We start from the raw sequence: 27,681 nt of genomic DNA, 5'->3' as shown, positions 1-27,681 counted from the left end.
CATAGTATAATTTTATGAGTTAAAAAGATTACATGGGTCATTTTTTTTTTTGTATATAGTGTAATTTTGTGAATACAAAAGGGGTACATGCATCATTTTTTTTCATTCGCTGTTTTCTGTCCAATTTTGAGGCGATCGATTTTGGCTCCAAAATTATCCGCTGATGAATTGTGTTACTTTTCCTCCGAAAGCTTTTAATGAAATAAATGACAGAAACTTTTCCACCATGAAAATTTTTATTTAATTTTACTTTCCATTCTTTCAAGTAAACAAAGCATTAAGTTTCACAAGTGAGTTAAAGACAATAATGAAGGATGCAGCAGCTCACCCCTCGAAGCCGTCTCCCACAGATTATCGTCTTGGTTTGCATTTGGATTTTGAAGGTTGAGCTCCGCCACTCGCACGATGCCCGTTGTGTTGTGACAGACTACGTCAGTCCAAGCGCAGCAGTCCACTTGGGCACGCCATGAAGACAAGCGGCCGGAAGGATCTTTGATGGCGGCTTTGTAAAGCAAGAGAGCATCCCTCTCCCTCTGCAAGCATCCCTCGCTGCTCACTCTCCCTTCTACTCCAGCTACCTCCATAAGAAAGAAAGCCAGGATAATGAGCCAGACAAGCTGACGAAGATAGTAGCAGCGGCAGTAGGGGTGGTGCAGTGGCCATGGTTCACGGAAACAGAGTGCGCTTCTTCTCCAGACCGTTGCCATACTCTTTAATTTTATTGGTGGATTCTTATTAATTTTGCTGCGGCAGTAGGGGTGGTGCAGTAGATTTTGACCAAAACTCACTGATGGATCTAGAGAGCTTCGATTTCACTTATTTCAATTTATGTGGATTTCTGAGATTAAAAGGAGTTCAAATTTACTATTCATAATTTTTTTTTGCTTCTCTAAATATATTAAAATTTATTAAAAAATTAATTAAATCTTATATTTCGTTGGACTAAAACAGAGGAAAGAGAAGAAAGGAAAAATAAAAAAAATAAAAGAAGCTACATGCATAGGAGATAGGAAAGAGAAGTGGGAGAAAAGAAAAATAACAAAAAAAAAAGTTAGATTTGTAGAAGGGTAAAAAAGGAAATACACTTGAAAAAGTGTGTCTTTTGATAAATAGCAAAGTAACATACGTCTTTTGATCAATTCAGATTTATAGATGCGTGATTTGATAAATTGTCATTCATTATTCATCCATGAGACGCAACATTGACTAGCAAAAAAAAAAAAAAAGTGGACTTTTGCTAATCATTTATTCATACATTCACGACAAAAAGTAATATGTTCGCATCAGTGCATCAGTGTCCGTCAATCCATATCAATATGAAAAGATAAATCATTTATAATTATTAATCTTAAACAATTGAATAATATATGGAGAAGAATAGACATCTAACTATTAGTTGAAAATAAATCATGTATAATTATTAATCTTGAATAATTGAATAACATGGGAAGAAGGATAGACACCCAGCCATTAATTGCGAGACACACCATGATTCTGCATGCAGAGTTCAGTCGATTAACAGAGAGGAGGAGATAACGTTGGACGGTGCAGATGATGACTTTATATATGGACGATCTAATTCTACTCTTTAAGTGCTTAAGTTCCCTGCCAGAGCAGTTCGTTCATGTGACACTTCACAGCATGTGTTTGTTGCCAAAGAAAAAAGTGGACTCCAAATTTGTAGTCCCATTCTCGTATCTTAAGAGTTTCAACAATTTGAAAATTCACTAGGATTACAAAATTCAAAGTGCACTTATTTAAAATCAAAAGTTGTTCTATATATCCTTGCAATTGTAATTTACACCATTACAAGTCCAGTGCAGAATCTTGGCATTTGATAACTTTATATTACCATGAAATATAGTTTGTATTTTTGTTGTATTTTAACTTTACTTATTGTCAATACATCTAAATCAAATAGTTAGGATTGTTGATCTTTGACTGTTCAGAGTACATATTCAACTTCAACAAGCTGTACATACACAACTTCTACATGCTAAAATGGATGGTGCATATTCTATCTTTACATTAATCATTGAAAAATGATTTAATGCTCCTTCTTTCTCTCTTTTAATTGCTGATCCCCAGATCTATCGAAATATTATTGGTGACCTACAATATGTCACAATTACACAACCTAACATTACTTTCGCAGTTAATCATATTTGCCAATTTATGTATTTTCCCACTAAGTACCATCGAAGGTGTTAAGAGAATTCTTCATTATCTTAAAGACACGATTTTACATGATTTTCTTTTATATCGTCAGTCCTCACTAAAGTTAAATATCTATAGTAATACAGATTGTGTTGGATCTCTTGAAGACAGACATTTGACTAGTGGATATGCAATATTTTTGGACGAAATCTTATTTCTTGGCTCTCAAAGAAGCAACCTACAGTCTCTCACTCTAACACTGAAGCTGAATATAAAGTTATCGCTAATGCGACTTCCGAAATTATTTGGCTACAATCTCTTCTTTTGGAATTACATTTTTCTCCATCCGCTACACCCAAAATCTGGTGTGATACCATAGGAGCAACTTATCCTGCGGCAAATCTAGTCTTTCATGCTCGTACCAAGCACGTGGAGATTGATTTTTATTTTGTTCGCGAATGTGTGGCGACTCAACAACTTTTAGTTTCTTACGTCACAACAGAAGATCAAATTACTAATAAATTCACCAAACTATTATCTAGACAACATTTTACCAAGTTAGCAATCAAACTCAACGTTCGGATACTCCCGTTTAATTTATCGGGGGTAATGACAACAAAGAAAGCAGTTATGAAAAATAATCTCGAATTGATTTCAATCAATAGAGATCATATTTGACATTGTAATCAAAGATGGATAGCAAAAAATAATATCTCTAAATTTATTATATTCACTACTATGATTATTATAACTATATGTCATATTTAATATTTCTATTATTAATTAGACAATTTATATAAATAAGTCTTTGGCTTCATCAATAAAGTCATCCAAAACTAATTTTTATCAATATTACCATGAAATATAGTCTGTATTTTTGTTGTATTTTAACTTTAATTTACTTATTGTCAATGCATCTAAATCAAATAGTTAGGATTGCTGATCTTTGACGGTTCAGAGTACATATACAACTTCAAACTCTTACATCCTCATTAAATCCTACCTTCAAATGCTCCATCAATGAGAGCTTATCACGCAAATATGTTATATTACCCAACAAGAGTATATTAATGATGATATAAAACAAAGGAATTTATTGGAGAGGAGCCTTTAGAGGTTTGTGAGTACCTTTTAAGCTAAAAAAAAAAATTATTTGTCTATACTCTATAGATACTAGCTAGTGGTATCCCACCCCTTCAAGCCACAGACTTATTAGAATCAGGGTTGATGCAGGAGGAATTTTCTTGGGAACTTTTATTGTCTTTAGTAAATTATTCCTTTTTATATTTTTTATATTTTAGATATTTTTAGTAATTTTTAATTTTTTCATATTTTAGATTTTGATTCCGTTTAGAATTTATGGGGTTAAGTCTGTTAATTTTTTTCCTTTCTATTAAGATTTTTCTTTATGATATGTCTTAGGATTTTAGCCTATTTAAATAATTATTTGGGAGGGTGTTAGTAAAAAAATTTTTAGTTTCATAATATTTTGTTGTTTATTTTCTTATTTCCTAATTTTTTTTTAATCAATAGATTTTAAAAGATTATTTTTAGAGTTCACAGTTGAACAACAAATTAATACATCCTACAAGATAATCGTTATCTCATCGGACGCCAAGGGTGAATGGGAATATCTATGACAATAAAGAGAGATGACACTGACGATTATAGTTCATTGAGTGGAGATCGACATGCTCCTGGGGCATGAAGCGATGGTAAGAAATAGGAAGGTTCTAAATGAAAGTTTGATTCCCACGCAAGGTACCTCATAGCCTGTATCATTCGTGATGTTGGACTTGATGAATCGTAAAGATGCTAGAGGGGAGGGAGGGTGAATAACGTTCTTCATCTTTTCAAAAATCACCAGTTAAGATAAACGTAGCGGAAAAGAACAGAGAAGAAAAATGAACACTAACACAGGTGTTTTTACTTGGTTTCGAGCTTCAGACGACTCATATTCCAAGGTTTGGATTCACTGAATGTTTTCGTTGGACAATCATTATCATCACGAAGCAAATACAAAACTTAAGTACGATTGCAGGAATTAAATTATACCGACAATACAACTTTGAAAACTTAAGAGTAGGTTGTCAATACAACTTTTAGGTATCCTGGAGACCTTTTCAGAGCAATGCGCGAGTGTGAAAGTTGTATCCTGGAGACCTTTTCAAAGCAACTTTATTTTTTTTTAATAATTCGCTACAACTGAATCTCAAATTATAGATTCCTGATTTATCACGGGAGAATTTAACCATGACAGCCTACACTCAGGGGCAAATTACGCATTGCACAATATCTTATACTAAATTGCATGCAATACAATTAGTATTAGTTCATTCATTATACCATCTTAAGACTTTTTTATTTTTAAAAAAATGATATTCCCATTATTTTATTTAATCTTATTTTGATTGCCAAAAAAATTTATTATAAAATGCATTGACTAAATGTACCTTAAATTTTCTTATAATTCACATTTTTACTGTTGGTACGCTTAGTTCTTCTATGAAAGCACATGGTACATGATTATTTGTAATTGTGAAATATTAAAAACTACTTTTTAAAAATCTGACGTTATATAAAATTAATTGAGATAGCATTATAATTTGCAACTCAAGATTTTATAATTGTAATTTATGTTGGATCGAGAAGCGCAAGAGAGGAGGTGAATAGTGCTCGTGGCTTTCACTCAGTTCGGAATCGTAAATCGTTCGATTAAACACTTGAGTAACGCAGCAGAATAAAAGAGAAAAAACAACACAAACACGAGGGTATTTACTTCGTTCGGAGCCGAGCTCGACTCCTACTCGAAGGCCCGCGATCCTTGATCGCTTACCGTGGGCAACAACTAATAGCTCGAATAGAATTACAAGTGAAGTACAATAATCAATAAGAAATGATTAAATTATACCAACGACAATATGAATAACTGAAGATTCGGAGCTCCGGGTCGTCGAGGGGTCGTCACAACACTTCGGGATCATGTCGTTAGTAGCTAGTCGCAGAAGGATTGCTTGGAATGAGTTGATTGAAGGTGCTGCTCGAAACCCCCTTTTAAACAGTGCTCAAGGCGCCCTAAAGCCCATCCAAGGCGCCTTGAACGAGCCGAGTCAGCCGCATGGATTACATTGAGCCAGGTCGCACTTATCTGCTTCAAGGCGCCTTATGCCTCATTCAAGGTGCCTTAAGCAACTGGTTCAAGGCGCCTCCAGAGTGCTTTGCAGCCAACTCCAGCTTTGCACCCGAGACGCCTCCAAGCCCCATGGAGGCGCCTCGGACACTGTTCATCCGAGGTGTACTTTGTGTTTTTGGTACCTGCACACATGTTAGTCCCAAAATACCTACAACACAAAGTTAGTACACAATAATAGTATGAATATGAAAGTTTGACAGTCTCCGGACTGTCTGAATCTGACTTCGGATTTCCAACCGGAAACCCTAGGTCGACCCGACGCCTATTGTTCCCTCTGCTGGGAACACGTCCTCACCTACTCTACTCAGAAGATTTACCTGATACCAGTCCGGTCCTCTAGATCGACTGGACTTTCCGTTTAGGGTTATCGCCCCCTAGGGTTTTTCTCCACCTAGGGTTACCACCCCCTAAGACCTAAGGTTGCCGCCCCTTAGGGTTTTCCGCCACCTAGGGTTATCATCCCCTAGGACCTAAGGTTGCCGCCCCTTAGGGTTTTCCGCCACCTAGGGTTACCACCCCCTTGGACCTAAGGTTACCCCCCTTAGGGTTTTCCGCCACCTAGGGTTACCACCCCCTAGACCTATGGTTACCCCCCCCCCCCCCCCCCTTAGGATTTTTCCTTCACCTAGGGTTACCACCCCCTCTAGAACCTAAAGTTACCCCCCCTTAGGTTTTTTCCTTCACCTAGGGTTACCACCCTCTCTAGGACCTAAAGTTACCCCCCCTTTAGTATTTTCACCTTGCCTAACCGCAGTTAGGACTTTTACCTAAGCATCACTTAGGACTTTCTTGTAAGCTCCATGAACCTTGTTAGATAACATCACAACTTAACTTTGAGCCCTTTGCCATAATCAAAACTCAGGTTCGATTATCTGATGCTCACTGTACCAACAATTTATGCTCTTAATTGGGATTAGTTGTGGCGGCTATATTTATATTTTACCGTTTGCATTTTAGATAACTTTTGTTACATTCTTATCTTTAACAAAAAGGCAAATTACCTTAAACACTTTTTAGTTTTCATTTCACCTTAAAACATTCCACTTCACTTTTGAAGTTTTTCAATTGATCTAATATTTTTTTTTATTGTTATGCTACATGATTGCTAATATTCATTATTGCCCTAAAAATTGTACTTCATCTTATAGCTTATTTTAATATTTTTATTTTGAATTCGATGGCTAAAGTATTACTTTATCCATTATTTTCTAATCTCCCCTTTCTATTTTTTTAATTTTAAATTTTTCCATAATAATTTTTCTTTATTTTCATAATTTTCTAACCACATATTTTTTCCTTTCTACAATTTCAAACTCAACTTTGCTCATTATTATTATTTTTATTTCAATTTCAAATATAATAGCGTGGAAACAATTTTATAGGTCTCTCGGAATGGTCTAGTGATTAGTGTATACAGTGTTATCAACTTAAGTTCTGAGGTTCGACCTCTTTTTTCTCAATACAGTGAGTTTACTAGGAAGAAAGTTTTATTTTACCCTTATAGTTTTTAAGTTGATCATTTCAACTTCTAAAATTTGGTAAATTATATTTTACAACTATTTTTTATAAAATTATTATTATTTACTAGCTCTATTAATTTAGTCACTTTAATTTCCTTTTAAAATTCTCATAAGTTTCTAAAATTTTAAAATATCCATAAAAGTTCTTTTAGTTGTAATTATCAGTGAAAAATTTTATCTTAATTTTAAAATTTATCAATTTAAAGTTTGTTAAGTTGAAATACTAATCAATAAATCTATCAACAACTCTGAAAGATTGACACAATGTGCACGTAAATCATCATTATCTTAACCCCACCTACTTCAAATGATTCAACACTTGCATGAGTAGTTTTCATTCTCGTTTTCATCTACTATTAGGAATTCAACATTATCATATTGCACATAGAATTATCATAATTTTCATAAAATAAAATAAGTGCATTCTTTGTGTCATAGATTACACTAAAAGCACAATCACAGCATTGTTTCGTTGCAAAATATCACAAGAATATGGTTCTTGAAAGTTCCATGCTTACAATGAAAGCTCACAATTCTAATATGAAAACTAATTATTGTTACATTCATCACAAACTTTATTTTAAAAAAACTAACAGTTCACTATTCTATTCAATCTTATCTTGATTGTCACATGAACTATATCATAAATTTCATCGGCTTTCTTAAAACAAGAGTACCTCCATTTTTTCTTAAATAGTAAAAGAACAAACACACTCCATAATCCGATAAAATATCCAAGTGTGCTACTGAAATAGATTGATAACACTAACGATAACATTGCATGCTCCTCGCTTGTCGCATTGGTGTTGTTTCCATGAAAGCAACTCTTGTTTACTAAGTCTCCACAAAGATAAGGATTACCAATATAAATGGATACATCATCCAATGTTTGAAGTTGATTCCCAGAAGGAATGTTTCCAGATAGGTTGTTATAAGACAAATTCAAATGGCTCAAAGCATTTAGTTGTGATAAACCTTGAGGAATAACCCCTGATAAATTATTGAAGGACAGATCCAAAGTTTCCAATGAACTCATTTTGCTGATGCTATCTGGTATCTTGCCTTTGAAGTAGTTTCTTGATAAATTCAAAGTGTGCAGTCCAACAAGATATCCTAATTCTTCGGGAATCTCATATGTCAATTCATTGTTTGAAAGATCTATACTCTTCACAAGATAAAGAATAGATGAAAACGTAAGTTGGTCTCCTTTTGTAACTAAAGTAATGCTTTCACTTCCGCTACAAGTTTCGACTACTTCTAGTATTTCCATTGGTACATCAAAGGAAGGAAGTAGTTCAACTGATGACGAAATCATTGTGCTGAAATTTCCAAAAGAATGTGGTATTGTCCCTGATAACTTGTTATTTGCAAAGTCAATGATTTGAAGATCCCTCAAATACCCAAGTTGTGAATCAATATTGCCATTGAACATATTTGAGGACAATCGGAGAATACGCAACCGCTGCCAACTTTGCCCAATCCACGAAGGTATATTTCCAGAGAATTTGTTGTCACCGAAATCAACAATCAATAACCGACTGCAATTTTGCAATGATGATGGAAGATGCCCTTTTAAATTGTTGTTATTCAAGTGCAGGAACTCAAGCTTCATCAAGTTGCCAAGAGAACTTGGAATTTCTCCAAAGACCATATTGTTTCCCAAATTAATATATCGAATAAATGAGCCCTTCTGCCAACACCGGGGAATTTCTCCAAATATTTGGTTGTTTGATAAGTTGAGGTGTCGAAAAGTATGAAACTTACAAATATTAGGAGGTATGCTTCCATTAATATGATTATGTGAGAGAATCAAATGTTGTAATTTTGGTGTGAATAACGTTGGTGGTAACGACCCTGAAAATGCATTATCAGATAGATCTAGCAACATTATGTTGGGTGGCAAATGAGGAATTGGGCCTTCTAGTAAATTCGAACCAAAATTTAAATAATATAATTCGGTCAAGTTTGCTAGGGATATTGGCAATGTTCCGCTAATTTTATTATGAGAGAGATCTAAAAATTTGATGATGGAAAAAGAGTTCCAAAACCATTCAGGTAAGTTGCCCTCGATACTTGTATTGTACAAGTGAATAGCGCTGATAGAGTGTTGTGAACGAAGCCATGTAGGAAATCTGGGACCTAACTTACAGGGACCGAGGCTAATTAACTCTAATTGAAAGAGAGGGGTCCAATCGTGGTCTATTGCTATGGTAAGGAAGGGGTTTTCAGACAAGAGCAAAGCCTTTAGTTTGGTTAGGTTGGAAAGATGAGACTCAGTAAAATCACCCTCAAAGGAATTAATAGAGAGGTCAAGGTACTCTAAGTCGACTAGTTTCCCAATATCCTGTGGTATTAATCCAGAAAGTAAATTAGATTTAAGAGATAATCTATTTAAAGTAGTTAAATTCCCTAATTCACTGGGTATTGGACCACTTAGCGAACAATTATTAAGGTGCAGTGTTGATAAGCTTGATAGATTCATAATCCCCATTGGTAAAGAGTTTCCAAGTAAATTATGGTTCAGGTCGAGGAATTTTAGATGCTTCAATTTCCATAACGTATCAGGTAGGGGACCAGAGAGCAAATTCAGAGAAAGATCAAAATGTGTGAGGCTAATTAAGTTGCCAATTTCAATAGGCAACATTCCTCCAATTTCACACTCTGAAAGTTGAAGAGACGAGAGGCTGGTGAGATTCCAGAACCAGTTAGGAAAAGAAGAGTTGAAGTTGTTGAAACCAAGATTAAGATCCACAAGAGAAGTACTGAGGTTGAGATGGAAACTAAGAGAAAGAGGGATATTATTAATTTTACAATCAAATAAATATAAATGTTGTAGGGAAGGTAGCATGTTGACTGCTGATATCCAATTATGGGAGGCAGCGCTGAGATCCAAATAGGACATGTCCAGATAAATCAAAGAAGAAAGGCCGGAGAGCCAGTCTAGGCTCTGGCTAACTATAGGAAAATAATATGAATTGAGATCGAGATAACGAAGATCAGTTAAGTTTCCGAGATGAAGGGGAATGTTTCCACTGAAGTTGGACTCAGAAAGATCAAGATACCTGAGTTTGTGAAGAGAACCAACGAGAGGTGGAATTTGGGTGGCCTCAAAGTCATTGAAACTGAGATTTAAGCTTTGCAAGTGAGATAAAGACAATAATGAAGGATGCAGCAGCTCACCCCTCAAACTGTACTCCCACCAATTGAGTTGGCCACCAATCGGATTTTGAAGGTTGAGCTCGGCCACTCGTACTCTGCCCGTTCTGTTGTAGCAGACTACGCCAGTCCATGCGCAGCAGTCGTCTCCTTGGGCCTCCTGCCACGAAGACAAGCGGTCGGAAGGATCTTCGATGGCGGCTTTGTAAAGCAAGAGAGCATCTTTCTCCCTCGGCAAGCATCCCTCGCTGCTCACTCTCCCTTCTAGTACTCCAGCTACCTCCACAAGAAAGAAGGCCATCATGATGAGCCAACAAAGCATGACAAGATCAGCTGGAAGCTGATAGTAGCAGCGGTAGTACTGGGGATGGTGCAGTGGCCATCGCTCACGGAAACAGAGTGTGCTTCTTCTCCAGGCCGTTGCCATACTCTTAAATTTAATTGCTGGATTCTTATTAATTTTGCAGGAGACCAATGGGCATGGCAATGGCTATTTATCTTGAAGAATGAAGAGTAGTCCATTTCCCTCCGCCATTATTGCAACAGTCACTTGTCGTGCTCTCTTTGGTGGTCTATAGATCGATCGATCGATCGTTTTCATGTGTGAAAATTGCAGGCTTTTTCCCGCCGACATTAACACGTGGCGTGTAGGGTGATGGTGGAAAGAGTGACAAATTAAATTAAATATACAACAATCGAATTTCCTACTATTCTATTTTTTAGATGACAAGTAGAATAAAATAGTTTTCTTTTCTATAAAGACGAAAAAAAATAATTGTCTGCTGTATCAAGTTTAACTAAACTTACAACTGATAAAATAAATTAATTAGTTAGAGAAATAACTGATGTACTGATCATTTTATACTGTGAAGTATGAATATAGTTATGCTTTTTTGATTTCATACAATTGTTGAATTACGAGAATGAGATTAAAGATGACTTGTGTGGGAGTTGAATTTCTTGTATAGACGTGTAGAAATGTAAATGAGTCAAGTTGAACTAAGATGAACTTAACTATATTAAACTTATTTATTTATTTATTTATCTAGTCGCTTGTTCAGTTTGTTTACTAAAAATACTTATCAAGCTCAAGCTTTTTTTAAAGCTCAAGCTTTTTGTAAAGCTAAAGAAGGATAAGCTTTTTGTAAAGCAGCTAAAGAAGCTCAAGCTTTTTGTAAAGCTCAACTAACCACGTTGTCCTCATAAATTAGATTACCTATTTATCTGATATATGAAATTTATATTATTTGTAATTTATTATGAATAATTTTAAATCATAAAATTTATAAACAATATATTTTAGTTAAATTAAAAAATTATATAATTAAATTTTATTAGAGTGGTAGACAAACTAAGCCTAGTTAAGTTTTATATTGTTCAAACTTATTTAATAAGATATTCGTGCTAAGTTAACTCAAACTTAAAATGAATTAAGTTATTGAAAGAATTGTTTAAGTTTGACTTTTTTTTTTTACTTGAACTTGGTTAAGTTTAATTTGAGATTGGTTTATTTAAATATTATCAATACCTTTCAATTTAAGTTCATGTGACTACTTTAAACTTTTACATTTATAAATTTATTTAGGTAGTTAATGATTATGTTAGGAAGCAATGGAGATGACGCACTAGGTAGATAGTGGCATTGTTGACCGAGAGTAGACTTTGAACTGGAGAAAAAGGGATCCCTTCTTCCTCCTGCACACACTCAAGAGAACAGACAAAACGTTAGCGGTAACCTTTGGATTTTGAAGGTTGAGCTCGGCCACTCGTACTATGCCTGTTCTGTTGTGGCATACCACACCAATCCAAGCGCAGCAATCTACTTGGGCATGCCAAGAAGACAAGAGGGCGGAAGGATCTTGGATAGCGGCTTTGTAATGCAAGAGGGCATCTTTCTCCCTTGGCAAGCATCCCTCGTGACTATCACGGGCACTCCCCCGAGCAGGAGTTGCACGATAGAGGAGGAGGAAGGATAATGGAGAGTCTTTACTTTGCTTATTGTATGTGTCCTCTGCCTATGATCGGATCCTCTGCCTATGCTTGCACCGTGTTGACAGAGCGGGCTGGGCGAGCGTGCAGACTGACCGGGCGGCAGACAGGCTGGTCGAAGCAAATAGGTCGGGTTGTCAGAGAGGTCGGCCTGGTCGAGTAGACAGGTCGAGCGAAGTCGAGCTGTCAGAGAGACTAGCCGACCGGGCGAGCTGACAGGTCGGGCGAAGATCCCGAGCAGGCAGAGAAGTCTGTCGGTCGAACAAAGAGACCGACCGGGCGAGCTGACCAAGGCCTGCGAGTCGCAGTTCCCTTGAAACAAATTCGCCCACCTCCGGCTGTGCTTCGAGGCTTACAAGGGTCGTCTGTTTCCCAGGATACAACGGCCGACCGTGAATCCGACCAAGCACTGGTGGTCATGGCGAGCTGAGTGGTACCCGAATGCTACCACGGGCACTCCGTCGAGCAGGAGCTGCACGACAGAGGAGGAGGAAGAAAAATGGAGAGTCTTTGCTTTACTTGTTGTGTGTGTCCTCTGCCTATAATCGGAGCCTCCTTATATAGGAGATCGGATCAATGGCCAGAGTTAATGATCTTAATGGTCTTTATTAGCCGAGTGATCCTGTCCGAATGCTGAATCAACGGACGCTGGGCACGTGGTGCTTTCGGCTGCTGGCGTGGATCTTCGACTGGTGGCACCAAGCTCCGGCGAACCTGCACAGAAGTCGGGCCGGGAAGGGATTCCCGGCGGCGACCCTCCGACGCTCAAGTCAGGTAAGCGGACAACAAAAGGGTGGCTTCGAAACGCGTAGAATGCATACCTTCGGCGAAGTCTACGACTTTTTATATAGGGCGCTGAAAAAGCTCCTGCATGCCTATCGAGGCGCGTGCGTATCCGCAGCCCATGCCTCGGTGTGTGCTTGTCAGAAAACTTACCTGACGCCATACTGCAACAGTCCCATCGCGCCTCCGATGGGATAACAAGACACCCCGTTGTCAGACTAGGAGTATGGCTTAGTCATATGACTTGACGGCTGTCAGAAGATGTTCCTGTTCTCCTTCACCGCCGGCCGGGACGTGCGTCCGGCCGGCTGGATGGAGAACATCATCCGGACGGCCTTCATCCCCTGCGCCGGCCGGACGGCATGCCCCTCACGTCTCGCCTGTCGACTCGCGCTGAGATGCCGGAGAGACTTCCAGGCGAGTGACTTCCGCTCGGCTCTGAGACATTGTTTCATTGAGCGTCGGAACCCCAGCCCGGTCGAGTGCCTTTTACTACCGAATGTCCATTGGTCGGCCGATCGGTCTTATCCATTTCTTCCAAGTCCGGTCGGCTCACCCTTCTCCGGCGGGCTCCCTGGCCATTTGACCTCCACGTGGCGTTGACCCCTCGTTAGGGGGTCCCGGGCTCTTACTACCGGATCACTTGCCTTCCCCTCGAGTCTAGTCGAAGGAGGCGAAGTCCGACTGACTGGACTGCCGATCTGACAGAACAACAATCATTGCATTGGGCCGCTCGGCCAGGCCTAATGATGCTCGTCCGTTCGGCGATATCTGGTCCGTGCCTTGTGGTCTCTTGAACTCCATGTCCTATGCTCTCCCCTACTGCTCATCACGTGCACTGCGCACGGTAAGGGGGGTTCATTAAATGCGGCCAGTATCCCACTGACACGTGGCGATCATGCGTTTGTCAGCGTATGGCGGTGGCGTCACTTCCGATGGGACAGCCGCCGTTTGAAATGGACGGCTGGATGATGACCTCGTTATCAACGACCTGGATCGGGCGGTGGAGGTTGCTCCCGGGCGGCGATATAAAGCTCGCGACTCTGTTTCCGCCGCCTTGTTGCTTCGTCTTCATCCGGCGCTCCTCTGCTCGTTTTTTTTTTCTCCGGCGACCTCGCCCCTTGATTCTTCGGCAACCCCCAGGCCCCCGTCGATCATCTTTCTTGCTCGTAAGACCCCCCTTCTCGTTCCCAACGTTTTCTTCTTTCTGTTAATCGTTTCCTTCAGTCGGTTTTCCTCCATTCCTTGCTTGAACATTCCCTTTTGGTCCCGTATCCTTGTCTGTCGACCATGACTAGCACCTCGCAGTCGACAGGCGGTGCTCCGGGTCTTTGGTATTCGAACATGGAAAGCCGGTTCGACGAAGAGGACGCCTTGCGCCTCACTCGAGCCTATGACCTGCCGACCGACCACCAAATAGTGTTAGCCACACCGGCCGATCGACCTCACGAACCGCCGTCCGGCACTGTTCTTTTCTTCCGAGACCAATTTCTGGCCGGACTGCGTTTTCCTCCCCACAAATTTTTCTTAGAAGTTTGCAATTATTTTCGCATTCCGCTCGGCCAGGTGGTTCCCAACTCTATTAGGCTGCTGAGCGGAGTGATAGTTTTATTCAAACTGAACGACATCCCCTTAGAACCAAAAATTTTCCACTACTTTTTTTATCCCAAGCAGGCCGAGTGGGGTACTTTTGTTTTTCAATCTAGGATAGGTTTCGTACTCTTCGATAACATGCCGAGCTCCAACAAACATTGGAAGGAGCATTTTTTCTATATACGTTTTCCCGAGCGGCCAACTTTTCGGACCAAGTGGCAGACGGCGATGCCGGCGCAACCGGAGCTCGGCAAATTTAGAGGCGACGCGACCTACCTTCATGCAGCCGAACGGCTAGTTGGCCAGCGCTATCATATTGACAAGCTACTCCTCCCGGGAGTAATGCACATATTCGGCTTGTCCTCTACCACAGCCGACCTGCCCTGCAGCATGAGTAAGTTCCCTTATCTTCCCATTTGTTTTGTTCTAACTGATTTATTTTTTACTTTTGCAGCTGAAGTCATGTGGCGCGCCAAAGCTACCGAGAAGCTCAAATTGTAGGCCGCTCAGATCGAGGCGGTGACGAACAAGGAGGCCACCGAGTGGGGCCTTTCTCCAGCTGATCCGGTCGGCGAAGAAGGTGAGGGGACACCAACTGTTCCCGAAGCCTCAGACGCCCTTGCCCCTCACGATGAGGCCGCGGGCGACATAGAACCTCCTACCGAAGCCGAGGTGGAGGGTCGTTCGGCCGATGACGTGCCGCTACGCACTCGGAAGTGCCGACGACCGGAATCCGCATCTGCCTCAACTACACTTGATGAGTCATAGCCCGAGCGGGGCGCGGATGCACCGGTGCTGTCCGGGACGGTTTCCCTCGAGAGTACTCTGACCCCTCGTGGTTCTCCGAGGGCCAGCTCTGAGGTGCCGCCGTCCAGCCCTTCAAGAACTTTGCGCCGTATCAGGCGCTTGGGCGAGCTTCCCTCCTCGTCCACCGGTGGGCCGTCCGGTAAGGCCGACGCTTCCAAGAGCGAGCCGAGCGGCCAGAATTTAATTAAAATCGTTCTGCGCCTTCCTTCGGAGGCGTACATAGCTGCTGCTGATCGGCCTGTGGTCCCCGAGCAGCAGATTACCTTGACAGACCCTCTGGCCCAAGCTTGGGTGGACGCTCGGCATCGAATAGCCAGGCTGACTCCTGGGCAGCTCGGCGACAGCAATCTACAACAGGCCACCGGGGTATGCTCTGTTTCTTTGTTTGCGTATTTAAATTATGTTTTCAACCTGTCCACATTTGCTAGCAGAACTGGGTGGAACAGATCGCCATTAGCGATCGATTGGCCGAACTGGAGGACGTGTTGAAAAAGCAAAAAGCTGCGGGGGGTACCGAGCAGTCGACGGCCGCTCTGGAGAAGGCCAAAAAACTACTGGATGTCGAACGGAAAAGGGTTTCCGATTTGGCGAGCAAGGTCGTTCGGCTTGAAACGATGATCAAGCAACAAGATAAGGAGATCAAAACGGCGACCACTTGGAAGCAACAGGCCATCAATGATATGGACCGCATGAAGGTGGAGATCAGGGGGCTGGAACAACGCATCAAAGATTTGGACGCCCTGCTAGCCACCGAGAAAGAGAGTCGCTCGGCCGATCTCCAAAGATTTGATGGAGATTTGAAGGATCTTCAGGCCGCCAGCGACGCTGCCCACGCCGCGCTCAAAGAATATCAAGAGGGGGAGTCGGCTCGCTCCGAAGAAGGGAGGAAGGCGTTCCTCCGCTCGGAAGACTTCGGAGAGAAGTTTACCGACAAGATATCCCTCACTTTCGAGGAGGCGATTAAGGCGGCGGTGGGCTATCTGAAGACCAAAGGCCACCTGCCTGCCGAGCTGACCATCCCCCCCGAGGACCTCGCGAGCGTGATGGACTCCATCCCCGACGCTCTTTTTGATTTTGATGTGTGAGGAGCGTTTTCATGAACTTTTTTGTATTCCCGCCGTTCGGCCCAACTTATCTCTGTAATGACTTGTTTGATTTACCTAATGAGTAATAGATGACCTTCTGCTCCTTTCACTTCTGTTTTAGCAAGGCATTTTTCCCTCGTCACGCCAAAGTGTTCTTTATATCCTTTCCGCTCGGCACCATGATTCTGTCCGGCTCGATTCGATCGTCGTAATGGCATCTATCATGCGACCGCACAGCCGCTAGGCTTTCTAACGTAACCGCTCGGCCTTTACATGCTAATATCCCTAACTTTTATTGACCAACTTTTTCTTTGTGCCTTACCCCCAAAGGGGTTTTCTTTACATTTTTGATGAGCGAGCCGCTCAGCCGTATAACCAGGCTATCGTTGATTGTATCATGTGACTGGCTATCCGCTCGGACGTTTATAGACGCCGGCTCGTCTCTCGATATTTAACGTCGGAGCTCGACGGTCTTCCGCTCGGACGTTTATAGACGCCGGCTCGTCTCTCGATTTTTAACGTCGGAGCTCGACGGTCTTCCGCTCGGACGTTTATAGACGCCGGCTCGTCTCTCGATTTTTAACGTCGGAGCTCGACGGTCTTCCACTCGGACGTTTATAGACGCCGGCTCGTCTCTCGATTTTTAACGTCGGAGCTCAACGGTCTTCCGCTCGGACGTTTATAGACGCCGGCTCGTCTCTCGATTTTTAACGTCGGAGCTCGACGATTTTCAAGGCTAATTTTAATACTGCCGATCGGCGGACCCATGGGCCATCCTTTGAATTAATTTTGATTCCTGCATTACAAGGACACGGGCGACTAACATATACAAAAATGATTTACATTCGTGCACCTTTCACCCCGCTCGATAAGGCTGGAGATGATTCGCACTCCACGGTCGATCCAGCTGCCGCCCGTCTTCATCCTCCAAATAATATGCTCCCGATCGGAGCTTCTCAATAACCTTGAAGGGGCCCGCCCAGGGAGCTTCTAACTTGCCAACATCGCCGACCGGCTTGACTTTCTTCCAGACAAGATCGCCGACCTGGAATGATCTGGGGATTACACGGCGGTTGTAATTTTGCTTCATCCATTGCCGGTACGCCATCAGCCGAACGGATGCCTTGGCTCGCTCCTCGTCGACCAAATCCAGCTCCATGTTCCTCCGTTCGGCGTTGCCATCATCATAACTCTGAATCCGGATGGACTCGACGCCGACTTCGACCGGAATAACTGCCTCGCCACCATACACCAAATGGAATGGTGTGACGCCCGTCCCTTCCTTCGGAGTCGTCCGGATGGCCCACAAGACGCCCGCCACTTCATCAGGCCAACTTCCTCCCAAATGGTCGAGCCGAGCGCGCAGAATACGAAGAATTTCCCGATTGGCTACTTCGGCTTGACTGTTGCTCTGGGGATAAGCCACGGATGTGAAGTGTTGCTCGATGCCGTAGCTTTTTCACCACTCCTCTAGCACCTTCCCTGTGAACTGCCGCCCATTATCGGAAACCAATCGGCGAGGGATGCCGAACCGACAGATGATGTGTTGCCAGATGAATTTTTTGACGATCTGCTCGGTGATCTTTGCCAGCGGCTCGGCCTCTACCCACTTGGAAAAATAATCTACCGCCACTAGTAGAAATTTCCGCTGTCCGGTCGCCACAGGAAATGGACCAACGATATCCATTCCCCACTGGTCGAACGGACACGAGACTGTAGATGCCTACATTTCCTCTGCCGGTCGGTGGTAGAAGTTATGGTACTTCTAGCATGAAAGGCACGTCGACACGGTCCGAGCGGCGTCTGCTTGTAAGGTTGGCCAGAAGTACCCGGCCAACAGGATCTTCTTAGCCAGTGATCGTCCGCCAAGATGTCCTCTGCACGATCCTTGATGTACTTCTTGGAGGATGTAAGCCGAGTCCTCCGAGCTCACGCATTTTAACAATGGGCGTGAGAAAGCCTTTTTGTAAAGCTGATCGCCGATGAGTGTGAACCGACCGGCTCTTCTCCTTAGCAGCTGAGCTTCATACTCATTAGATGGTGTGGCGCCCGAGCGGAGGAACTCTATGATAGGTGTTCTCCAGTCACTCGGAATCGTGAGGCCTGCCATCCGGTCGACATGCGCCACCAACAATACTTTTTCAATAGGCTGCTGAATGACGATCGGCGTTATTGAGCTTGCAAGCTTGGCTAACTCATCGGCCGCTTGATTTTCTGCTCTGGGTATCTTCTGAACAATAACTTCTTTAAAATCGGCTTTGAGCTTTTCGAAGGCTTCAGCATAGAGCTTGAGGCGAGCATTATTAATCTCGAAGGTACCAGAGAGTTGCTGAGCGGCTAACTGCGAATCCGAATGAAGCGTTACCCGACCGCCTCCCACATGCCGGGCAGCCTGCAAGCCAGCTATGAGGGCCTCATATTCTGCTTCATTGTTGGTAGCTTTATAATCCAGCCGGACGGATAAGTGCATCTTTTCTTCTTGAGGGGAGAGTAACAATATTCCAATCCCGCTTCCGAGCCGAGTGGACGACCCATCCACATATATTCTCCACCTAGCTTTCGGCTCCGGCCTTTGCACCTCAGTCACGAAATCGGCCAAGGATTGCGCTTTGATCGCCGAGCGGGGCTGGTATTGGATATCGAACTCACTTAACTCCGTCGTCCATTTGATGAGTCGTCCGGATGCCTCTGGATTTAGCAGAACACGTCCGAGCGGGCTATTGGTTTTGACAATGATAGTATGCGCCAAGAAATATGGACGAAGGCGCCGAGCGGCGAGGACCAGAGCAAAAGCTAGCTTTTCGAGCCCAGTGTAGCGAGATTCAGCATCCTTTAAAATGTGACTAAGGAAATACACAGGCTCTTCTCCGCTCGCCCTCACTAGTGCCGAGCCAATTGCCTGCTCGGTCGAGGATAGATAAATACAGAGCGGCTCGCCAATAGTCGGCTTGGCTAATACAGGGAGCGAATTCAGATATGCCTTTAAATCTTCGAACGCCCGGTCGCATTCTTCGTCCCAGTGAAATTTTGTAGCCATGCGTAAGATCTTGAAAAATGGAAGGCTCCGGTCGGCGGTTTTGGAGATGAACCGGGACAGAGCGGTTATCCGACCGGTCAAACGCTGTACTTCCCTTGTATTTCTTGGAGGCGACATATCTTGTAGAGCTTTCACCTTGCTGGGATTTGCTTCGATGCCCCGCTCGGTCACTATGTACCCCAAAAAGCACCCTCCTTTTGCTCCGAACAGGCACTTCTGGGGATTTAACTTGACTCCATATTTGCGCAGCGTTCGGAAGGTTTCCTCCATGTCCTTGAAGAGATCGGCCGCTCGGACGGACTTAATGAGAATGTCGTCCACATAAACTTCTAGATTTCGTCCGATCTGCTCTCTGAACACTTTATTCATCAAGCGCTGATATGTGGCCCCCGCATTCTTCAATCCGAACGGCATTACATTATAGCAATAAGTGCCGTCGGCCGTCACGAAGCTGACCTTTTCTTGATCTTCACGGGCGAGCGGCACTTGGTGATAGCCCTGGTAAGCATCGAGCATACAGATTAATTCACAGCCGCCCGTAGAGTCCACCAGCTGATCTATCCGAGGCAGAGGATAAAAGTCTTTCGGGCAAGCTTTGTTGAGATCCCGAAAATCTATGCATACTCTCCACTTGTTGCCCGGCTTGGAGACTAATACTACGTTAGCCAACCAGCTCGGGAACTGTACCTCGTGGATATGGTCGGCCTCCAAGAGTTTCTCCACCTCCGCTCGGATGATAGCATTCTGCTCGGCGCTGAAATCTCTTTTTCTCTGCTTCACGGGCCGTGCGTCCGGTCGGACGTGTAGTTCATGCTGCGTTATACTTGGTGAAATTCCGGGCATCTCATGTGTCGACCAGACGAAGACATCATGATTTCTTCGGAGGCTTTGGATCAATTCTTCTTTTTGCTTCTATTCCAGATCGGACACTATAAAGGTTGTGGCCTCCAATCGGGTTGGGTGAATTTGTACTTCCTCTTTTTCTTCATAAATTAAAGAGGGTGACTTTTCGGTGATGGCGTTTACCTCGATCCGGGGCGCCTTCCGAGCGGAACAGGCCTCTGCTCGGACCATCTCGATGTAGCATCGCCGAGCTGCTAGCTGATCTCCCCGTACTTCTCCCACTTTGTCCTCTACGGGGAACTTGATCCTCTGGTGGAAGGTTGAGACGACCGCTCGGAATTCGCGCCAGTCGTCCCAAAATAACGTTGTAGGACGAGGAGAATCGACCACCATGAAGTTTGTTGTCCCTGGTCCTCCGAGGCTCTTCTCCCCGAGGTAGCCACCGGATCCGTCGACCTACCGGTGAACCGTTACCAGTGAACCCATAGAGCGGAGTTGTCATGGGTAACAGCTCGGCTCGATCAATTTGCAACTGATCGAATGCTTTCCTGAAGATGATGTTGACCGAGCTTCCTGTATCTACAAAAACGCGGTGGATAGTATAATTCGCTATTACCGCTTTGATGAGCAGAGCGTCGTCGTGGGGCACTTCAACTCCTTCCAAGTCCCCTGGCCCGAAACTGATTTCCAGTCCGCTCGCTCGTTCTTGGCTGCAGCCAACGGCATGGATTTGGAGCTGCCGGACGCTCGCCTTCCTAGCTCGGTTGGAGTCTCCTCCGGTCGGCCCGCCAGCAATAACGTTGATCTCGCCTCGGGAAGTATTGCTTCTATTTTCCTCTTCCCGAGCGGATGGTCGAGATCGTTCTCTGGACGCTCGGCGATTCTCCTTCCTTGGGGAACGATGCCGATCGGGAGTCTGTTGCTGTGGCCTATCAGCTCGCGTCCGATCGGCTTCATGAGTTCTCTGTCGCCTATCGACTGAAGGCGACCGTCGCCTGGCATTCCGGGGCGCGGGATGAGCCACGAAGGGAAGACTTCGGCAATCCCTTGTGTTGTGCGTATCCGTCCAGTGGAAGGAGCAGAACATCGGGGTCCATTTCTTCTTTGGCTTCTTGCACATGAGACCTGGCGTGGGGGGATCGGATTGCTTCGGCCCTTGGTCCTCTAGGCGGCTGATGAGCGGCTTGCTGCTTCCGCTCGGCTGGAGGAGCCCGCTCGGCTGGAGTTTCCTTTTTCCTTGCCGCTTGTGCTTCTTCCACGTTAATGCATTCGTTCGCCCGGTGTAGCATGTGATCATAGTCTCGGGGCGGCTTTCGGATGAGCGATCGGAAGAAATCCCCATCCACTAGGCCTTGTGTGAAGACATTCATCATGGTTTCCGAGGTGGCCGTTGGAATGTCCATCGCCACTTGGTTGAACCGCTGGATGTAAGCTCGAAGCGACTCACGGGCTTCTTGCTTGATGGCGAACAGGCTCACGCTCATTTTTTGATAGCGCCGACTGCTTGCAAAATGATGGAGGAAGGCCGTTCGGAAGTCCTTGAAGCTTGTGATGGATCCGTCCGGCAGCCTCCGGAACCACCGTTGAGCCGATCCCGAGAGAGTGGTGAGAAAAACTCGGCACTTTACTCCATCTGTGTACTGATGGAGAGTGGCTGTGTTATCGAACTTACCCAGATGATCATTCGGGTCGGTTGTCCCATTATACTCGCCGATCGTCGGAGGCACGTAGTGCTTGGGCAGAGGGTCTTGTAGAATGACCTCCGAAAATTGGCGATTGATCCGCTCGGGAGATGCGTCCGCTCGGGGGGCTTTCCCTTTTCTGTTGTCCCGTCTTGGTATTTCATCCGAAGATGATCCCCGCTCTCGATTAGTTGCTACAGCTTCAGGAGTGCGGAAGAGAGCCCGATGGAATGGTACTGTCGCTGGTGGTGCTTCCACTCGGCCACCAGACGCTGATGTTGCTTGTTGCTCCGGCCGCTCGGCTGTGGCTTTTTGTTTTTGCTCCACTAGCTTGGCGGCCCTCATCTCGATCAGAGCGTCGAGTTCCTCGTTCGAAAGCGTCACCATGTGTTGTCGTCCAGCCTCATCCATTGTTCTCGTTCGGATGCAGGAGCGTTCCCACAGACGGCGCCAAATTGATCCTGTCCGAATGCTGAATCAACGGACGCTGGGCACGTGGTGCTTTCGGCTGCTGGCGTGGATCTTCGACTGGTGGCACCAAGCTCCGGCAAACCTGCACAGAAGTCGGGCCGGGAAGGGATTCCCGGCGGCGACCCTCCGACGCTCAAGTCAGGTAAGCGGACAACAAAAGGGTGGCTTCGAAACGCGTAGAATGCATACCTCCGGCGAAGTCTACGGCTTTTTATATAGGGCGCTGAAAAAGCTCCTGCACGCCTATCCAGGCGCGTGCGTATCCGCAGCCCATGCCTCGGTGTGTACTTGTCAGAAAACTTACCTGACGCCATACTGCAACAGTCCCATCGCGCCTCCGATGGGACAGCAAGACACCCCGTTGTCAGACTAGGAGTATGGCTTAGTCATATGACTTGACGGCTGTCAGAAGATGTTCCTGTTCTCCTTCACCGCCGGCCGGGACGTGCGTCCGGCCGACTGGATGGAGAACATCGTCCGGACGGCCTTCATCCCCTGCGCCGGCCGGACGGCATGCCCCTCACGTCTTGCCTGTCGACTCGCGCTGAGATGCCGGAGAGACTTCCAGGCGAGTGACTTCCGCTCGGCTCTGAGACATTGTTTCATTGAGCGTCGGAACCCCAACCCGGTCAGGGCGCCTTTTACTACTGAATGTCCATTGGTCGGCCGATCGGTCTTATCCATTTCTTCCAAGTCCGGTCGGCTCACCCTTCTCCGGTGGGCTCCCTGGCCATTTGACCTCCACGTGGCGTTGACCCCTCGTTAGGGGGTCCCGGGCTCTTACTACCGGATCACCGAGCAATGAAACGACTACTCGGCCGGTTTAATTCTGCATTAATCTCGAATTTAATACATCAGTTTCACAGCAACAAAAGATCTACGTGACAAAATGTTGGTTGTTCCACTTGGGCAAATTTTGCCCCGACCGGTCCGACATTCGTGTGCGCAAGTCGTGCTCGTACACGACTCAACTTGGTTCAGTGCAATCCGGGCCCTGGATTTGCACCCCTCTGCGCATCCACACGTGAGAGAGAGAGCCTCTCCCCATGCATTTGTTCACATCCTCAATATATGTGAATCAATATAAACCAACAAAAATGCCTTGAAACTTCCAATGTGGGACTAAAGTCTCATTCACAATGGAGTCTCTTTCCTCTTCCATTTCTTCTCCATTCACTTATATTTAACAATCCCCCACATGAATGGAGATAGGATAAATGATAGCATTCAGCAGTTGAGTCAAGTATAGGATAGGTAGGTTTTACCCTTTGAACCTTCCCTTGTGAAGATTTGGTTACTTACTGGCTGATAGTAGATATGATGTCCTTGAACTATACTGTTGTCTATGTAAGCAGTGACAAATCACACCCAAGACTCTCCCTGATACAACTCAGTTCTCATGAATGTGTTCGTTCTTATCCATGAACACGCTTGGTTCTGTGAGAAACTCTAAGAATTGTGTCTCCAATTCTCTTCAAAGCGGCCCCACTTCTTTCTCACATAGGTGATCCCTCTTTTTTAACATTAAAAGTCCATCGGCTTACCCTGGTCTAGTCACTGTTCCATTGGGCTATCCCCCACAATGTGTTTAGTCAATATAGATTAGTTGCCCCTTTTGAACCTAGTTCTTGGGATCTCCAGTCAGCATAGGTTGAGTGTCCTCTGCACTGATCGCTGACAACGGCATTAAACTCATTCCTCGTGATGAGCTTGCAACTAACTCTCGATTTAACCCTTTAGTTAGTGGATCCGCTAGGTTATCTTTTGACTTCACATAGTCAACAGTAATAACTCCAGTTGAGAGTAGTTGTCTAATGGTAATATGTTTAGGACATATATGTCTAGACTTACCATTATACAGATGGCTCTGTGCCCGACTGATTGCTATTTGGCTATCGTAATGTATGCAAATCGCACGCACAGGTTTCAATCATCGTAGAATATCTTCTAAGAATTGTCGTAGCTATTCAACTTCTTCATCACATTTATCAAGAGCTACAAACTAAGATTCCATCGTGGATCTGGTTATTACGATTTGCTTAAAAGATTTCCAAGAAATGACTGCACCTGCTAGAGTGAAGACATATCCACTTGTAGACTTAGAGTCTTTTATATCAGATATCCAACTTGCATCGTTGTATCCTTTGATCACAGCAGGATATCTCGTATAGTGCAGTCCATATTCACGAATATACCTTAAATACCTTAGTACTCTTGTTATCCCTTTCCAGTGCTAAACACCTGGATTGCTCATGTATCTACTCAGTTTGCTTACTGCGTATGCCCAGTCTGGTCGTGTATAACTCATCAAGTACATCAGACTTCCAATCACTCGAGAGTACTCTATCTGCGAGATACTTTCACCTCGATTTTTCGATAGATATTGACTCGTATCTATCGGCGTTTGTGCCAATGCAGTATCACCCATGGTGAATTTCTCAAGAATCTTGTCCGCGTAATGAGACTGACTAAGAACAAGTCCTTCTGTCATTCTAAGAATTTTGATTCCTAGAATCACATCAGCTAGGTCCATGTCTTTCATGTCAAATCTTGAGTTCAACATATCTTTAGTGAATTTGATTATCTTATTATTACTCCCAATGATAAGTATGTCATCTATATATAGGCACAAGATGACGTAGTCATTCTCTGTGGCTTTTATGTAGACATATTTATCACATTCATTAATCTTAAATCCACATTCCTTCATGGGATTGTCAAATTTCTCATGTCACTGCTTTGGTGCTTGTTTCAAGTCATATAATGATTTCACCAATCTACAGACCTTGTTTTTCTGTCCTGGCATAGAAAACCCCTCAAGTTGGTACATGTAGATTTCCTCTTCTAAATCCTCATTTAGAAAGGCTGTCTTTCGATCCATTTGACTCGTATCTAAATCCTCATTTCGAGATTCCATAGAACGACAATAACCAACAATACTCTAATGGAAGTTATTCTCGACACCGGAGAGTATGTATCGAAGTAATCAAGACATTCTTATTGTCGGTATCCTTTAATTACCAATCTGGCCTTGTATTTATCGATTGTGTCATCTGATTTCATTTTCTTCTTGAAGATCCACTTGCAACCTAGTGGTTTACTTCGCGGAGGAAGATCCACGAGTTCCCAAGTGTGATTTTGCATAATAGATTTTATTTCAGATGCAATTTCCTCTCTCCAGTGAGGTCCATCAGATGAGCTTACTGCTTTTGAGTAACTCCGGGGCTCACTTTCCAGCATGAAATTGATAGCATCCGATCCGTAGGATTTTTCTACCCGAGCTCTTTTACTCCGTCTAAGGTCAACCTCAACTGGTTCATTATCATCTTCTTCGCCTTGTGTTTCATATGCCCATTTTGAGGAGCTAACATCCTCTGGGGTCTTATACGGAAACACATGCTCGAAGAACAAGGCATTTCTCGATTTAATGATCGAGTTCTTATGTATCTCCAGTATGTGTGACTCATACATACAAAATCGATAAGCACTGTTGTTATGTGCATATCCAATAAATATGCAATCAACAGTCTTTGGTTCAATCTTAATCCTTTTCGGATCAGGCACTAACACTCTGGCAAGACACCCCCACATTCGTAAATATTTGTAGGAGGGTTGTCTTCCATTCCACAACTCATAAGGGCTCTTATCTATTTTCTTCCGAGACACCTTATTTAAAAGGTAATTAGCTGTTAACACAGCTTCCCCCCACATGGACTCTGGCAATCCAGAGCTCAATAGAAGAGCATTCGTCATCTCCTTTAGAGTTTGATTCTTTCGCTCAGCAACTGCATTTTACTGAGAAGTATAAGGAGTTGTTGTTTCGTGTTTGATCCCATGTTCAGTACACAACTCAGCGAACGGTGACACATATTCACCGCCTCAGTTACATCGAACCACCTTAATCTTTCTATTAAGCTGATTTTCAATCTCATTTTTATAGAGAGCAAATTTCTCTATAGCTTCATCCTTACTTTTGAGAAGATACACATAACAATATTTTATTTTATCATTTACAAAAGTGATGAAGTATTTATTTCCATCACGTGTTGGTGTACCTTTAAGGTCTCACACGTCGGTGTGGATTAGGTCAAGTGGTTCGTTACTTCTTTCAATATGTTGAAAGGATGACCTTGCCATTTTTGCTTCAACACAAATCTCACACTTGTGTTTTGGGTCAAGGTGGAATGTAGGTATGATTTGCATGTTTATTAATCTACGCAACACATCATAATTAACATGCCCTAGTCTACCATGCCACAAACACGAAGACTCAAGTATATAAATGGAAGAGTTTTCATTTTTATTTATCTTGGGCCTAAAGGTCATTACATTGAGCTTGAATAGCCCATCAGATACATAGCCTCTTCCTACAAACATTCCATTCTTGGACAATACAACTCTGTCTGACTAAAAAATAATGCGAAAGCCATGCTTCTTCAAAAGTGATCTGGACACTAGATTCTTTCGAATCTCCGGAACATACAACACATTGTTCAGAGTGAGGTCCTTGCCCGAGGTCATCTTCAGCACCACCTTTCCTTGGCCCATAATGTCCGAGATTGCTGAGTTCCCCAAGAACAGTTTGTCTCCAACGACTTCTTCAAAGTTGTGGAGCAACTCCTTATTGCAGCACACATGTCTGGTGGCTCCAGTATCGATCCACCATTGCTGCGGGTTTGAACCAATCAGGTTCAACTCAGAGACTACAGCGCAGAGGTCGTCCATTTCTGGTCTCTCGTTCAGGTTGGCCTCTTGCTTCTTCTTCGACTTTCTGCACTCCGAAGATTTGTGACCCACTTAGTCACAGTTGAAGCACTTCCCAGAGAACTTCTTCTTGCTGATGCCTCCTTTGGGTCCCATCTTGGAAGATTTAGGGTTCTTTCGTTTCGAGCTTTGACCGTGCTTGACCAAGTTGGCTTTCACAGTAGCCTGAGAGAATAGTTTTTTCTCTCAACTCTTGTTGTCTTCTTCGATGCGAAGTTGAACAATGAGTTCTTCCACATTTATCTCCTTCCGCTTATGTTTCAGGTAGTTCTTGAAGGCCTTCTGGCTGGGAGGCAGCTTCTCAATGATAGCTGTCACCTAGAAGGTTTCACTCAGAATCATCTCTTCTGAGTGGATCTCGTGCAAGATCACCTGAAGCTCCTGGACTTGACTGATCACCGTCTTGGAGTCAACCATTTTGTAGTCCAGGAATCGACCCACAATGAACTTCTTTGCCCTTGCATCCTCCGTCTTGTATTTCTTGTCCAGGGACTTCCATAGCTCCTTAGTCGTTCTCTTCATGCTATACACAACGTACAACAAGTCGGCAAGGCAGTTGAGGATCTAGTTTCGGCAAAGGAACTCAAAATGAGTCCATGCC

General features: G+C 43.9%; 1 protein-coding gene across 1 annotated transcript; it reads right to left on the bottom strand.

Moving 5' to 3' along the window:
• Positions 1–284: 284 nt before the first annotated feature.
• On the bottom strand, positions 285–10,453 carry LOC121999779 (receptor-like protein EIX1). The gene is made up of 3 exons (XM_042554417.1): positions 9,313–10,453; positions 7,732–8,724; positions 285–574 (listed from the first exon to the last, which is right to left on the bottom strand). The coding sequence occupies exons 1-3, from the start codon at positions 10,451–10,453 to the stop codon at positions 285–287; spliced, it is 2,424 nt and encodes an 807-aa protein (XP_042410351.1).
• Between the last annotated feature and the right edge of the window lie 17,228 nt (positions 10,454–27,681).

The sequence above is a fragment of the Zingiber officinale genome, chromosome 7A (genome assembly GCF_018446385.1).
Source record: "Zingiber officinale cultivar Zhangliang chromosome 7A, Zo_v1.1, whole genome shotgun sequence".
NCBI lineage: Eukaryota > Viridiplantae > Streptophyta > Magnoliopsida > Zingiberales > Zingiberaceae > Zingiber > Zingiber officinale.
The sequence above is the reverse complement of the archived record's forward strand: the minus strand, read 5'-3'. Positions and strand labels throughout refer to the sequence as shown.